This window comes from Corapipo altera, unplaced genomic scaffold, assembly GCF_003945725.1.
Source record: "Corapipo altera isolate COAL_440 unplaced genomic scaffold, ASM394572v1 22b, whole genome shotgun sequence".
NCBI classification, from domain to species: domain Eukaryota; kingdom Metazoa; phylum Chordata; class Aves; order Passeriformes; family Pipridae; genus Corapipo; species Corapipo altera.
In genome coordinates this window covers 20,613,905-20,631,071 of record NW_020884876.1, presented here as the reverse complement: position 1 = coordinate 20,631,071, position 17,167 = coordinate 20,613,905, and the positions used below count along the sequence as shown (strand labels likewise).

Here is a 17,167-nt window from a genome sequence, read left to right as displayed (position 1 = left end):
TCACCAGGCTTCCTATGCCCGCTGGCTTGGAAGTGTCACTCAGCCAAACCCACTTGGGATGTTTGCTCCATCTTTAATTGAGTCTGCTCTTCCTCTGTTCCCTCCTTCACCGAGTCTTTGCCCTGTCTTCCCCAGAACAGCAGCTACTGCCTGTTCTTCTACCTGCTGCAAGCACGAGCTCACCCTCTGACAACCAGGCAATATTTAACCTGAGTTGGACTCTCTGGAAGAGTTGTACGTTTCCAGTACCAGGGACAAAAGGGGTTTGAGACTGGACAATAGCAAGGAGAGGGTACTTTAAATCATGCAGTATAACTAAAAAACATCCAACATTCACTCCAGCCCAGCTCTTCAATGTTTGGTGTTTGCAACAGTGCAACTATTCAAGTTGAAAACATAGCCTACATAAACGTATAAACCTTTCCACTTCACCTCCAGTAGTAATTGTTCAGTCAACAGAAACAACGTTTCACCAGCCTGAAATAATCCCTAAGAATCAGTGAAGTGTTATGAGCGTTTTCCAGAGTACACTCTCTGTGCAGTCTTCTGGAGTTGTACGGACTTTTCCAAAATCTCAACTCTTTGCCATGCTGTACCTCTCCACACTGGAAAAGCTGCACCAGAAGGACACACAGTTACCAGGTGGACAAGGCCCCCGAGGGTGTTACTTGCCTCTCAGTTCCCAGGTAAGTTATGGGGTTGCAACACGGTTTCAAGAGAGGTTTCACTGATGCAGCCACACCGATCACTACAACATTGGCTAATGCCCATGTTTAAGCGAGGCCTAAAGTTTCCTTTAAATATGGAAAATGTAGTGCTCTGGGCAGACAAAGCGACTTTTATATTGCCCCCATTTTTTTCCTAATGGGAAGCCTGAAAACAAACGAACAAATAAACCAAACCAAACAGCCCAAAACTGACAGCTGTCCTTAACAGCTCCTCACCATTGACACCGCAGTTAAGTCTCAGATCCGCCTTATGTCTCCCCTCTCATTCTTTTCTTTCGAGTATCTCTGCAGCTCATCTTGAGCTAACAAACCTCTGCCCACAAGGTAAGAAAGGAACTGGAAAAACCACCTCCCACCCATCTCTGCAGGGTGATCCCTCCCCCAGTCTTTTGTCTGGGGGACCTGCAAGAAGGGGATTGTGTCTTACTGAGGGCGAAACCGTGCCCTCATGATGCGTTTCCTCTGCCAGTCTGAGCTGAGGTGCAGAGGCACTGCTGCAGTATAGGAAAATCACTAGTCCTGTTAACTCTGCCCTTGCCAGCCAGCCTGCTCGGAGGCCACCTCTGGTACAGATGGTGTTGTCATCTGAACTCGGTGAGCTTCAGTAGCATGGTAAGTTGTTAAGGAAAAATGAGCTGAAAAAGCATATTGAAGAAAAATAGTGAAGAAAAAGCAAAATGCAAGCTCTGTTTCATGCTAATAAAAATTATTTCTTCTCCCTACAGTTCTCACATGGCTTATAAAAGTAGACGTCCTGGCTTGGGTGGAAAGGTGTACTGAGATTTTATTTAAGATCTATGAGATCTTAAGATCTATCCTCTGTAGATCTAGTTGATATATCAACACTGTAATATAGCACATGCTGTAATATAGCACAGAGCTCCATCTCTTGAAACACAAATGATTAATTAATAATTGGGTTTTTGTTTATTTACGATGCTCAGTAAAAATGTTGGTTGTCTGATATGTTGACTGCACCTTTCTCCTGATTTCAGCTGGAAATCTTGCCACTTACTGAGACAAGAAAACATGAAATTCTTAACATCCATGTTTCATACATGAACTTTCCTGGAAGACAAGTCATGTTACCTGCCCTTGTCCTGCACTTTAAGAAATTAACACTTCTTTAGCAGTCTTGTCTGCAAAGTGCAAAGATGCCTGAATGCAGCAAGAACAACTGCTTATTGAAATCATCAGTCTAACAGAAATGCTAATGACAACTATGATAACTTTATTCAGAAGTTTGGTCTACATTTAAATTTTTTACCAAGAACATATATTGGGACAGGAACACAAAATATCCGTACTCTCTTCCCCCTACACCAACAAATGCTTTAGTGCAATTAGAGCTATGCTGTTTGCAGAATTTCAGTAAACTGTACTGGACAAAGAGTTTTTCAGTCAGTGTTACCCTTCTGTGCTAGAAGCTGTGCCTAGGATAAGTAGATCCTTATCCCTATAGATAATGGTGTAAGAGCTATCATACTGCCTTGGAGGACAGCTCTGCCTACCCCAGTACCCCAACTCTGATGGAGGCCATTAAAACCTTCTGCTTCTGGAATTCAAGTCCTTGGGATTTTTGAGCCAGAAGTCATGTAATGGCTCAATCACTGACGTGTTGTTTTTATGTAAAATCACCCAATTGCTTCCTTCTCATCTTTAGTTTTGGCCTTTAAAACATGCTGCTGTAGGAAGTTTCATAAATCAGGCCTGTGTTTTGAGGTGCACCTTATCTCTGACCTGGCAAGATTGTGAAGATGTATGGTTAGGCCGTGCATTTGGGAGGTGAGTAAGAGAACAGTCAGGACACCTGACCCAGCAGCTGAATTAATACAGGGTCTTCATGAGCCACATGTAGACTAGGGGATGCAGCTCCTTCAGCGTGCTGCAGCCACAGTGCACAAGAACACCCTTCCATGTGCTGACTGGCTCCATCAGAGCATTCTACATCTCTTTTTAAAGCTCTCTTTTGCTGACTGTTCCATACCCTTGCTTTATTTGTCATTCCAGGGCATAAAACATTCCTGTAGCTCAGCTGTCTTCCCGCAACTCTCCTGACATGCTGTCCAAAGGTCATCAAATACAATCCTCCCTCAGCCACAGCCTCTTGGCTTGGAGGTCTGCCAAGCTGAGGCTAAGTGGTAGCACTCATTGCTCCATGAGGCCTCTCAGGTGCTTAAGCAAACAAAGACTGGAGAGGAACAGATGCCTCGGTAGCAAGTTCAGGCTAGAAACACTATCTGGTTCCTGTCTAGGACTCTTTGCTCCCTACTCTGCTATGGCTGAATCCCGTTGGAGATGGTTTGTGCTGGGTTTCTCTCTCAGCTGCTGCAGAGAATTCTGTTTCTCGGCTATATCCAAAGCAGCTTTGCAATGTAAAAGCCAGTATCTGCCCAAACACTAAGTTTTCTTTAGCAGCTACATCACCTGAGCTAAAGGGAATGTATTAGTATCTCAAGTAAAACTGGATTACCTGAATCAAGTGTGGTCTTCCTCCCATCACTTATGTTTGCACTGTTTCAGCTCTATACACATTCACTTAGTTACAGCCTAGTCCCCAACTCCTTGTTAAAAAGGAAATAAATCCTTCCACCTGTTATGGAGGAGAGCATGTAGAATTAACCACCTGAGCTTGCCAAGACAGAATCACACTGCACTATGACCCAGGGGGCCTGGCTGGTTTTCTAATAGTCAGGATGTGGACACATGGTTTGCCTCCCTAAGGGAAAGAGCACTTCACTGCTGACAGTAGGTGTCAGCAGCAGATGACAATTTGTGCTGAATGGGATCTTCTTGACTCAAAGCTAAGACAAGTAAAACTTTCTGAGCTGTTTCAGGCTGACTGGAGCTTGATTTTTACCTCGGTTTCAGAAACAGCACAGATCAGTGTTTCTGTCTATGCTGCAACCACATGAATTTCTGCACTGATCTAACTTCACCTGTTACTGCTACCAATTCTTTGCAAGCTGTGTATCAAACTACAAAGACCCCTGAACAGGCCAGACTTTGTCGAACACCAAACCTGTTACAGTTCTAAGTCTCTCACTCTTGCCCCAGTGGTGCAGAAAGCACTGATGGAATTATTTAAATCCACATCAATAAAGTATTCCTCCAACTCCTGGAGGAAGAATGTTGATAAAGTAATCCCAGCATGAAGGTCAGCTCTGCAAAATTGTTCCAACTCAGCATTTCATCTACATTCATTATACCTTTTTTTTCTTTTCTTTTTCCCCCAACTATAATTGTTTTCTGTCCATTAAAGCAGATGTGATGCATTTACAGCTGCTAAATGACAGGAAAATGACCACAGGAGTTGACTAGAAGATGAGTAACTACCATTATTCTGCAGAAGCACCAGCAAAAGGTATTCTGGATTGATGGTAATTCCAGTGCTGCCTCAATAAACACATCCCCACATGCTAATTACAAGGACACAGGAGGCATAGAGAGGAAGGCTAACAGGCAATGATGTCAGAGCTATGATCTCAAGGCTAAATCTCAGGATCCTGCACAATGACATCCATATACAGCTGCAGAGCAAAGACTGCACAAGAATCTTGGTGCCAGGGAAGTCAAGGCAAATGCAGTAAATGAGCTAAAGTTCCTTGTACCATAACTCAGAGAACTTGGTCTTTACGTAGACATGATTCGTCTCCACCAAAACTGGCAGTGGCTAGTTTGAAATCTGAATTCTGGTATGTCTTAGATGGTCCTCAGAGCAAAAGGTGTCAATACAAATTACCAGTAATTAATTGCTTGTAGGATTTCTTTAGATATGCAGGATAAACTTCTAAGCCCGGTAAAATAATCCTAGTACAACAGCTATTAGAGCTGCCTAGTATTTCCTGCTGTCATGTCAGAAGAGTGAACAAGCAGGACATAACGGGACACAGGCTTCTCCTGCAAGCCTGGCTTTGGCTGGTGCAGGTGTAAACTTGCTACCCTTCATCATGGTTGCTTGCTGCTCTTTCCATTTCTGGCCTTCTCTGTTCATTCCAAGTCACACTGCATTGGGAAAGAAACATGGACGCAGGGACAAGTCCCCTTCCTTGTGCTTGGCACTAGCATTGTGGCCTTTTCAGAAGGATCTGATATCTTTAAACATACATCTACCTACAGGATTTGCAATGGCATGTCTGTGGAGTGGCTGAGCTAGCACATCCTAGGCCAGCTTCCTGGTTATACAAGTCTTGAGTCATTCCTAAGGTAGGATGCAGAGGATGTTTTCAGGTCTTCTCCTTGCTGCCAGTTCACGAGCCCTTAATCTGCTCCAATCACCAGCTGCCAATACTGTACCCTGGACAAAAATGCTTCTCTGACAGAAGGCTAAAAAAAACTTTTTCCACAGACATACTGCCCACACAGGTCAGTTCACAGCCTGACAGTTTGCTTGCTTGACTTTGACTCCATCTACTCCATCCATTCCCAGTGCACTTTTTGCAAATGCTCGTCACTTTCTTGGTAAAAGAAACATTGACACTCACCAGGAACAGAGGGAACTACAGGATGGAAGACAGTGGGAGATAAGATATACAGGCCACATAAAGGTAGTCAGCTGATTATTTTCATTAGCACTGGTAAATCACAGCTGGAATAGAAACAGAGGTGTCAGAAAGTTAAGACTACTGCGTTTACATACAATATTAGGAAAGCAAGAGAATTGGCTGCAGAGGAAGGTTTCACCAAAATATGCTGAGTGATAAAGAGCCTCTCCCACGCAGTACTCAACCTTGAACTGGCCCAATAGATATTGAAGGAGAACCTGACATTATGTTTCATTAGACACAACAGCATTGTCCGTTGGTACAGATTCCATTGCTGTGAGACTTTTTAGCATTTTTGTGGTTTTGCTCACATACTTTAGTTCGTAGGCAACTGGGCTATTTCTGTACCGCAATCACTAGTTGATAGGACACTGAAAATACTAAGAACTAATACTAATTTGCTTTACTAAGGAGATAAAAATACAGCACTTGTAATAGGTGCTAAGTGGACAACAGTCTTACGTGCAAATGCTGCATATGCAGGCAGGCATCACTTGCTACTTTATTCCAGCAATTTCTCTCTGCAACAACTCTTAGTGCTAGAAATTGTGCCACTTGGCTTGATTCCCCTTCTGGAACTTAGTGATATAAAGTGATGATCATGGAAGAATTTTACTTTTAAAAACAACAACCTACCATCTCGCCTTGCTGGTAAGTCTAACACACACACGGCACCTAGGAAAAAAGTGAGGTGTGTAGCAACAGTCTGCAGAACTAGCCAAGATCTGACCTGGGAGCTGAGTCACAAGACAGAACAGCACAGAGAAAAGCTTATCTCTGTGCATCTTTTTTTTCTTTCATCACATGCTTCAGGGGAAGTCAGCTGTAAAACCAGAAGTTTCGTTCCTGTAATGAGCTTTAGCTTTGTGTGAGGATATAAGCCTTGTCAGAGTATGAGAAGTACTAGTCCCAGATGCCAAATAGAACTGCAATTATCTACAACAGCATTTTACAGTTTAAGCATTTACATGTGCCTTGCAACTATGAAGTTGGTGTGAAGATGCTGCCAAAACCCTGCCTAGGAGCAGAAGACAGACTAGGACCTTCCGGATCTGATGCTCAGGAAGGAAGCTCAAGGCCTCGCACAAGTATGAACTCTAAGCTGCCTTCCACAAGTTCTTTTCATTCAGGAGCATCAGCAACATCCCTTATGTTTGACCAAGGAAACACTGGTAACAGAATTTGCAGGCCTCTGTTTAACCCTACTTTACAACAGCCAAGAAGTTGAACTGCCTTTATCTGTAGACCAGGGCCCTATCCAGCAGTAACAAATTCTCTGTGTAAGAAGTTGATGTCAGCTTAGGCTATACCAGTGTAGAGTTCTGCTACATATACAACCAGGAACAGCAGTGATTAGAAATTCTTTTGAAAGGTTCAGCTCATCACCTTCTAAAACCAGGAACTTGACATAACAGAGCTTTTCTGTAGACTCAGATCCAAAACCATGATTTACAAGAAAGCATTTAATTCCTTACAGTGTTCAGTATTTTGTTATTGAAAATCCAATCAGTATAATAACTCTATTCCCAGAATTGTTTTATTTTATTGAAACAACATACAGCTTACCCACTCTGGGTCTGGGGGTAAAGGATGATATTACACCACCCGGGAAGTGGATGGAGACAGACAACTCTGACAAAACAGAACACACCATCCCTGCAAGCCTCAAGATAATGCTTAAAAGACTAAAGTACTCCTTATTCACTTATTTCATTATCAAAGGCAAGGGCAAAAATATCCTACAGATTTGGAAACTGTATTCAGTATTCATCAGGTTCACGTATCAAATCACATTTCATGCAGAAACTATAAATACATATGAAAACATTGTCTAAAACATTTCATAGCACATTGTAATTTGAGAGCTAACTTCAGCTTCAAACTACCCAGTTAGCAAAAATCCAGTTTCATTGTTAGGTAATTAGCTGGCAAAGAGAATATTGACTGTGACAAGTTTCAACCTGAATACACTTAGAAATAAGTAAAAACTCCACATTTAAAATGCATTATTTTGCTACACTTTTTCAAAAAGGTAAGAGATTTACCATATACTACTTCTCATAAAAAGCAGAACTTTCTAACAGGCCATCAGTAAGGGATTCCCTTTTTGTTTTTAGGTTCATAATGCAGATTGTTAATGCAGTTATTTTTCCCCAACCCTCAGGCAGCTCTGAGAAGCAAACAGCCATTTTACCCTCAAGTTATCAATTTTCATTTGATATTTTCAAAATAACATTTTCAGTGCAAGCACTTTTTCATAGCTTCTGTTGACTTCATACAGACTTCTGTGTTTTTTGATGGTTTTGTTTGCTTGTTTATTTTGTTTTTGTTTTCTTCTTTGGTTTTCTTTTGTTTGAGTAAGCCAGACATTGAGCTTGGGCATAATCATATGAGCCAATTTTTTCTGTACTCATAGCTGCTTTCAGAGCAGTTATGCTGAAGTCACTTTCTTAGAAACTAACCAGACCTGCTATATCTCCTTGTGGAGGTGCAACTTGTATCAGCAAAGCAGTGCTTTGCTTTCACTGTAATAGTTAATATCAATTCCCAGACACCTTACTTTCCACAAGGCTGAAAGCTATGCTCCTCCTTCTGCTGCCAGCATACAAAACCTGTGCACACCATACTTCTACACTCTATTAGGATGAGCTCTGGAGAAGACCTGGGGGTCAAGCAGCCCATTTTTCACTCTTGCCCTCTTCCCACAATCCTGAGAAATTTCTCTGCTTTCTTTTCAGCAATGCCTCTCCCAGGGCAGTGTCAATCACACAAGAACTGTATGATACTTCTCAGAGCCCCCAAAATATCATCACAGAATAAAGCCTCTCTGCTTCCCACTCTTTAACAGCACTTTGTTTTGAAAAAGTATACTGGGTAAAGTTTCCATCCTGTCAGACATTCAATTTTCTTTTTTGCTTAGTATCAAGGTCTGCTGTGCTCTAGAGATTCTACCAGCTCTGGATTAAGAATGCTCCCTTCCCTTTGCAATAAGCACCTTTGGTTTACTGTGTCATGGACAGGTCATCCAGCAGGACAGACCATTCACATCAGAAGTTTTCACAGCACTGCCAACATCTACCATTAAAAGCAAAGTCTGTGGCCTCTGCTGGCAAAATGTCTGCTATCACCTGAATTTAAATTATCTCAGTCTTCCAGAAAAAGGTTCAAATTAGAGAAAAACCATCTTGTCTCTTTTCAGGTTACTTATTTACTTCCCCCCTAATTTATACGCAAAATCCCCCAGGTTTGCACAGTCACCTTGGATAAGCTCTGAAACATGGAGCATCCTCAAATCTGCAAATTTTAGCTCCAACAGTCACACATCACAGATACAAACATATTAATGTTAGTCTCTCTATATACAGTTTTACTCTTTTCCACTGAGGAAAAACTGCAACACTTATCTGAGTAGCTGACTGCACCTACAGTAAAGTTCACGTGAATTCTACAATGACGAACAAAAGTAGCTTCAAAGAGCAGCACTCCTTAGGTATCAGGTGGATGCTGGCCTACCAAGAAAGAGGTGGAAAAAATACGTCAGAAATTCTAGATCAAATGAAATTAAGCCCAGAACATGAATAGCAAGCTACTTGTTAAAAAATCTGGTAAGGCTATCATTGCCATAATCCCTCAAGTACAGTCAGATATACAGTCACTGTAACATCATTTTTCTTAACTTGGATGAGTTTATTCTGTATGAGACGCTGCTGATTTGAAACAGTGGATGTTCCAGGACTTGTGATATCTTACACAGCAGTGAGAGTCCACATTTCCACAACGAAAGAAAGGATCTTTTTGCCTAGTCTTTCATACTTCACATTCCCTTCTGAAACCTACTATTAATAAAATAAATACGAGTGCACAGGAAGATTCAGTTCAATGACTCCGATGTAATAACGTCAAGGATTTCATCTTCGTTTTGTGCCCCCAAAGCCTGCAAAGAAAAAAAAATGTCAGCTCCACTACAGCCTTTCCACTGAACTCTCTAGTTCTAAAAGGGCTAAAGGTGGCAAGGGAGACAAGGTACACATATTCACATGAAGTAGAACAGCAACCAACTGTGGGCTGACTGGTCTGAAAACTGTTCTTGCAGATTAGACAACCTGCATTCTACAGAGAACATGCTTGTTCACGTTTGCTAGAGAAGAGCATGTATAATGTGCACCAGAAGGGAAAGCCTTAAACTAATGCACCTTGCCACTGAAGACAAACCCAATACCGGTGGTACCATGCCCACCATACACCTGTGGGGAGTTTCATGCCCCACAATGCTGCCCTACTTCCACAGGAAACAGAAATAAAGGACATGGTTACATGCCCAACTACACCAATTCATAAAATAAAACAAAGAATGTTTGCTGAATCTCAACTAATGTCTGCATATTTTTGATAGGTCAAAGTCTCTCGAGCTTCAGGAGATGCAAAGGTGTTTTGCCTTACCAGAAGCAGTTCTTGTTCCTGAACTGCTACCTTGTGTGGAATTGCTTGAGTGCTCATTCATAGGAGGTGCAGCTGTGGGATCTGTCCACATACTGTAATATGGGGAACGTGGCTGCGCTCTGCTGTGAGACAGAGTAGAAAAAAAGATTCATTAGTGATGTTATGAAAAATTAAGAAGATACTATTCCAAACAAGACAACTGCAGCACTGAGGAAAACTGTAAACAGGCAGTTGTTTCAAATCTGGAAATCCCCCTATTGAACGTATTTACATGTTGAGAACAAGGATATCCAGTGTTGTTATAATATCACCTGTAGAATTCCAAAATGAAATTAAACCTCATTCATAAAAATAAGCAATTCTATCAACTGCAAATGAGGAAAGTTTTCCCTCTGAAATTCTGACCTTAGATTCTATCAGACAAGAGAAGAAATTTGACATCAGAAGCTTAAATGCATTTTGGCAACACCTACATCCCAGCCATGTCAGCCAAGAGAAAACATCCTTCTGTTAACTATTTTGAACAGGTTGTATCATTAACTCCAACATATCACGATCTTTGACTCACTGATTTAATTTATTTGCTTCCATGGATATGGGATTTCCTGCTGCTGAAATGGACAAAGAACTGTCTCACACTTTCTGGCACCAGCATTTTGAGGCACATAATTTAAAAAAAAAAAATCAAATTAAATAATAGTGGACCAAAGACTGTTTTAAAAGAAAAGAAGCCCAAGTTAGGAAGCTTGTTCATGTATCTGGACTTATTCAGTTAGGTCTCTAATCCTGAACAATAAGATGTGGCTATGGAAATGGGGAGGGGGTGGAAATCAATTAACTAACCTGTTTGTAGATACTACATAAATACAATGCTTAAGCACAAGGATCATGTATTTCAACTTAAGAAATACTAAGACAATAAAACCTTTAACACATTTTACCTTTTAAGAATTGCTAGTAGAGTTAATACAAGGCTTCTGTTATTACAAAAAATAACAAAAAAAATCTCAACAACTTTACAATAAGATGCTTTAACACACTCCTGTCCATATTATCTTACTCTCAAACTTTCAATATAAGAAAAGGTATATGGTTATATTTAATCTGTTACATTGCCACATTGCTACAGGAATAGACTCAATACACATGCAGTTATTCAAGAAAAAGAGAAAACCACTTGGACTCTAAAGATTCCCTGAAGGAGTCACATATTTTCTCCAGTAAAGCCTAAAATGGCACCAAACTCCTACACTGAAACCAATGCATTTTAAATGCCTAACAGTGTTGAGTAAATATGACCAGCAGATGGTTACTCCAGCACAAAACTGCTTTTGAATGCTGTTTATGTTATGTTTTTTCAAAATGCAACTTACATAAGACCTACACGTCCTCTGGAAAACCAGACCTCTTGGATTTCCACACGTGGGCCATTGGGAGACTGAAGATTAAAGGCTGTTTAATCTAATCACACTGAGTATCACATAAGAGCAGCTGCCATACAGACTGACTTCAGGAGAGATGACACTGATAGAAGAGACCTATCTACAGATAGTCATATTAAGCATAAAACTATCTGTGTTTTAAGGCAGATTGTTTTAAGGTAGATTGTTTAAAAGCTCCATTTAAATTTGCAGGCCATTATGCCAGGTCAGGGTAATTAAAAGCAGAATGAAGTACCTCAGTCCTCCCAGTTCTTCCCCAGAAATGTGCTTATAATGTCTCTGATGCTGAGCTAGAGATAGCTCCTCAAAATTCTGCTAGTGGTAGGATTTTATAGCTTTAATGACACAGGCCTGAAAGCTTAGAAACAATGTCAACACAGCATATGGCATACCTTCTGAAAGCTTAAATACTTAAAATCTGATAGATGGATGTTTTACCTGTGACTGCCTGCCAAGTAGCCTAGCAAGCCTCCTGCTCCTAATCCAGTCCAAAATCCTGGTCCTGAATGGGTTCCATGATGGGAATGAGTTCCAAAGCTATTGTCATCTTAAACAAAACAAAAACAGGAAACATCAGTTAGTAGCCTAAAGCTCAGACCAGCTGTTGCAACAAGATTCTCTCCTGTTAAAGATAATGGAAAATTAGAAAAGCTCTTCCTAATTCCAGTAGATTCTTGATCAAGCTTAACTTGAGAGGCCTCACATTTCAGAAAGCAGGGAAAAACACAGAAATGAACACTGCTTTGAGGAGTTTTATGTTAAAAATCTACTTCCACCCCATCTAACAGCCCTGACATTCACAAAACATGGAAAGTCCCTGCCTGCTGATCTATAAACAGACAAGTAAGATTAAAAATAGAAAAGGAAAGGAAGAAAGAATAATCTGAAGGTCACATACCAGGCCAGAGGCAGACACAGGAGCAGAAATCAAATAGGTAAGACTACAAAGTGAGCAAACCACAAAGACATACAGCTTCTAATCTCAATCAGCACAGCTGCACCATTTGAGTCACAGTGGCTCAGTGTAATGGCTAACATTACTTGTATTGTTCCTGCTAATCCTAGTCTGGGATTTGTTATCAAAAGGCATGTTAACTGCAATCACATTGCAAAGTTTTTGTTATGCATGAGTCACCAAGCTTGACAAATACCTTGATGAAACTGCAAGCATATCAAGTAGGTTGTGGGGGAAGGAGAGTCACAGATTTTTTACATGTGAACTGCATAACATGAGGTTCTGAGTCAGAACTGAATGTCTTCCATTTAGAAATAAAAACAGAAAAGACAACCTCAAAGTAGAATAATTTTCTAGTCTAGAGAAAAACAGAAATGCAAGAATAAGCTCAACCACAGGCTTAACACATAAGGAAGTATAAAAAGCAAGGAAGATAACATTAGAGTCTCCCTGAAACATGCCCACCCAAAAAAACAGACCAGAGATAATGAAAGTAAAAGTTATAGAAGGTCTGGTTTGTCTTCAAACTGGTATGAAATAATCAGTTTTCAGTCTGCATTGGATTTGATGTTGAATTTCATTTTGAATGCATGGAGAGAAAGATAAACTCTCACTGGAGTGATATATCAGTTATGCTGATTTGAACCAAAAAAAAAATTACTTCCTTTACTGTAAAAACAATGTTAATCAGAGATGGACCAACTCATTTGTTCAAAAGCACCGTGACTGAACGTTGACTCAGAAAACTGAGTCATTTTTTGCTGAAATATCTAGAGCAAACATTAAGAATCATGTCAAACCAACAGAGAGAAAGCAGAATTTTATTAAGATAGGATGGCTAAACTAGTTTCACAGGACACACTCTGCATGTTAACAGGATTTAAAATGAGGCAAACTAAATATTAACAGTAATACATGAACATTGTTTTCCATTACTGTCTGGATTTCCAAAGATTAATACCTTCCTGGGAACACATGGACATACACACTCAGAGATGTGCTTTTGCTCTGCTGCCAGAATATAAGGCAGACATTAAATGCAATGAAATAGCGTAACAATTGGTGCAATTAATCAACAAGGAACAGGACAGAAAAAAATGAAAGTAACTCTTCACTGTTTTGCCTGTGTCCAGTATGACAGAGCCCTGTCTTATGACCAGGGCTCTACTGACTACCACAGTAATGCCAATGGCAAGTGCCCACACAGGGTCACTGATGCACATGCAGCATAGAAAGACAGCTTGAAATAACTACATGGAAACCAGTTTGCAAAGCCAACAGTAATATGGAAGCAGAATCCCTTTAATTTTCTGCTGCAGGTACGTCTGAATGTTTCTGCTGGGCATGCCCTGCACAAGGGTATCCCAAAGAGTTACACTGCACTCTCTGTTGGCCAAGCTGCTTGAGCAAAACTTGAAGAAACCATTAATAAGCATTACTAAAATACAAACTTCTAAGTAAACTTAATCCTTGCTATATATTTTCTTGCTAAAACCCCTTCTCTATCTCACAAAAAAAAAACCAAACAAAAACGTAACTTGTGAGAATATAATTCAAGTTTCAATGCTGTGAGCAGCTTGCACGTGCAGAGGGTTAAATCAGTTGGTCAGACACCAGATGAGCAACGTTTATGTTCCTCAGACACTGTGACTGCCTAAGGAAGACCATTTATTAAGTGAAAGAAGTCATCAGTTTTCTGGGAGAAGAAAAAGTGCACCCTTTCCTAGCAGCACCCTTGTCATTGCTTATCTTTTGCTTACAACTTCAGATGAAAGGCCCCACGTGAGATTGAGATGAGGCACCTCTAATGCCAGTTCATAGGCACAGTTCTCTGTTCTGGGAATCAAATCTTTCAGCTGCTGGAACTACACTGAAGCACCTGTTAAACAGAGGACTGGTATATGATACTCAACTCCATTAACTGCTTTGTGAATGAAATCAGTGCTGAAAGATCCTTCTGTAAGGTTTCAAAGCACCTCTTTGGAATGGGTTTGCTTCTGGGTGCATAAGACCATTCTCTCTTCCAGATTACCTATGAAAATTATTCTCCCTGTCATAATCCTCCTATTTCACAGGGTATGAAAAGAACACTTGCAGAGCATGGGGAGATGGATTTTCAAAGGTTCAAAGGGCAGCTTGCTGCACAGCTGCCCTGAAAGCCTGTGGAAAACCAAGTTCTTATTTTCTCTTTTGAACAAAGAACAGAACACAAAGCTGGCTGCAGGTTCTGCAGCCAAATCAGCAGAGTCAACTGCAAATGCTCTGGTTTTAAGTTGGTCCCACCTGCTCCTACTGTAGATAAAACAGTATAACCCTGCTTGCTCTTTTGAGTACAGAGAACAGGTCAGGGCCCTACCTGTGAAGCTGGACTTAAAGCCAGGAGGAGGAGGTGCCTGCTGACTCTGCCAGAACGGCCTCGCGAATCCATCACTGTCACCGGGACTCTCCTGAGGCTGCTGATTGCTGAGGAAGAACTTGTATACTCCAAAAGCAAGAGCAAGAAGAACTATTACAACAATCACTCCAGAACCAGAATCAGAAGAATCTTGCCTTGACTGATAATAGCTAGAACCAAAGCTTCCAGAGGTCTTCACCTTCCTTTCACCTTCCTCAGTCAGCTCTAGCCTGAACAGCAAACTACAGGAGCCTCTCAAGATGTAAGGATCATCCGGGTAATCGAAGCCTTCACAGCTCACTTCTGTGTGTCCAAAGCGGTAGGCTTTGTCCAAGTCTGCTTTGCACTGCCACTGAAAAAATAAACACAATACAAAGTAAAATCTTCTGCTCAAGACATTAAAATACCTGTCTGCTTCCCCAAAGATGCTCTGAAATAAAGCTGTGATTGCTAACAAACTATCAAAGGGGCCACAGGGTATGAAATTTCTGAGCACTTATTTTGAAAAGGAGTAGGAATTTGATGTTAACTAAAGATGATTTTTAAACCCTACAACTTGAAAAAAAATTCTGATCTTTCAGAACACTAAAGAGTTACGACTCTGGAAGATTTTGTTTTTCTTCACTGGACAGGTTTTTCAAATATTCCTTCTTTAGATAAAGCAATACTTCTAAAAATATGCTATACCCTGTGCAACAGTTACTTAATAAATGCCTGTCCTGTGTAAACCTGATGGCAGCTACAAAAACACAACATGTGATCCTGAAATCCAGTGCACCCAATTCAGTTTGTGTCCATGCAGAAACCAAAAGAAACTGGGACAGACATCATTAGGCATTCAAATCCAACACTTAAAATCCTACTGCAGACTCTGGAGTCGAATATATGTGGATTCTTCAGCCTCATGTTTCCTTGAGGTACCTAAACTTACCATCTCTAACTGCAAGTGACACATATTTTGGAGAGGAAATAAAAAAAGTAGTAATTTCTAAATTAATAATTCAGGACAGCAGTACCAACTGTCAATTCAAATTTGACTGTTCTTTTACAGTACTGTGTCAGTTTTAACACTCACCTTCAGCCTTGATTCCTGGTTATCTACTGACAGGAGCTTAGGTAACAGCTAACAAAAAAAAGAGCTGTGACTACTTCCTGACAAGCACTCACATCCTAAGGTGCAAGAGGAAGTCACGCAAGCCCAAAACTTAGTGTTTAAAAGGTAGAGCTGAAGTGAAGCAACTATTTATAATCCCTTTCCACTCTAATAAAAAATGGAAATCCACACAGCAATATCAATTCCAAGAGCATCCTCTGAGGTTTGCCAGAGTTTGATTTTATAAACTCAAGCACTATTTTATTTAAAACCAATGAAGGTTCGCTGTGCTGTGTTTTTACATCAGCACCTTCAAGGATATTTCAAACATATACATACCGTAGTTCTGGAAAATGCAAGCCTAGAAGTATTTAGGTTAAGTTTTAGTCATCAAAGGCCATCTAACAAAAAGCAAACTGAACTGACACCCTAGTTCTTTTCTTCTTCAGAAATTACCGAGTGTGGGGGAAGATGATTTCATTAACAGTTTAACAAGTTTTAAACAGTTACCTGTACATCATAGCCATCCCAACCTTTGTTGTAACACTGAACCACCTCAGGGACGCGGGAACACCCCGCACTGCCTCCCGTGCACTGCAGCTGCGGGACCGCAGGTGTCCGCCGGGACGTCGTGTACTGCCCTCTGTGGAGAGTGAGCGCCTGTACGTCCCTCAGCAGAACCTTCCCTGAAACGGGGAGCACAAACGTCAGAACCATGGCATTAACTGGGTTGGAAAAGACCTCTGAGATCACCGAGTCCAGCCCATGGCTGAACACCACGTCAACTCGACCATGGCACCAAGTGCCACATGCAGTTTTTCTTTAAACACCTCCAAGGACAGTGACTCCACCACCTCCCTGGGCAGCTCATTCCAATGTGTAATCACGGGGAGAAATTCTTCCTAATACTTGTCAGCACTTGTCCAGGTGCGTTTCCCCTCCCACAAGGGCCTCCTCTCAGGACACGACTGACCATACACACACCGAAGCAGTGCCTTGCTTCTCTACAGGAGACAAAGCCCCCGCAAGCACGAGACGCGCAGAGGGAAACACGGCATTTCCCTCGTTTCCTTCCGAGGCAGCTATGGGCTACTCCTCTTAGGCATAAGAGCACCCCCGATCGCACAGCGGGATGACTGCTGCGGCACAAGCCGCCTTAAAGGGAACCCCAACACAAACGCCTTCCTGGCGCGGGCCCAGGCACAACCCCTCCTTCCCCTGTGCCGCCGCCGCCAGCCCGGCATAGCTGCGCAGCGCCGGGCCCGTAGGGACCAGCGGCGGCGCCAGGAGAGGCGACAGGGGCCGCGCTGAGCCCCGTTTACCCCTGCGGGTCTCACCCGGGCGGTCCCAGCCCAGCGCGGGGCCGGCGGCGGCGCAGAGCAGGAGCAGCAGGAGGTGAGCGGTGGCGGCCGCCATGACAGCGCTAAACTACGTCACCGTCCGCCCCGGCGGGGGGAACACAGAGGAAGGGGCGGGGCTTCTCTCTGTGCCACGCCCCCAGAAGTCCGTGGGGCCAATAGGCGGCGAGGGCGCGGCGCTTCCCGCGCTTCGCCTATAGGGCGGGGCCGCC

General features: G+C 42.0%; 1 protein-coding gene across 2 annotated transcripts; it reads right to left on the bottom strand.

The window, feature by feature from the left end:
- Positions 1-1,936: 1,936 nt before the first annotated feature.
- SARAF (store-operated calcium entry associated regulatory factor) lies at positions 1,937-17,077 on the bottom strand. 2 transcript variants are annotated; one of them, XM_027635600.1, is made up of 6 exons: positions 16,935-17,077; positions 16,108-16,283; positions 14,466-14,856; positions 11,593-11,701; positions 9,713-9,831; positions 1,937-9,206 (listed from the first exon to the last, which is right to left on the bottom strand). In XM_027635600.1, the coding sequence occupies exons 1-6, from the start codon at positions 17,011-17,013 to the stop codon at positions 9,181-9,183; spliced, it is 900 nt and encodes a 299-aa protein (XP_027491401.1). In that variant the 5' UTR covers positions 17,014-17,077; the 3' UTR covers positions 1,937-9,180. The 2 variants fall into 2 exon arrangements, with proteins under 2 accessions (XP_027491401.1, XP_027491400.1); XM_027635599.1 differs by having other exon boundaries at positions 9,713-9,834; positions 16,935-17,070.
- Positions 17,078-17,167: the final 90 nt, after the last annotated feature.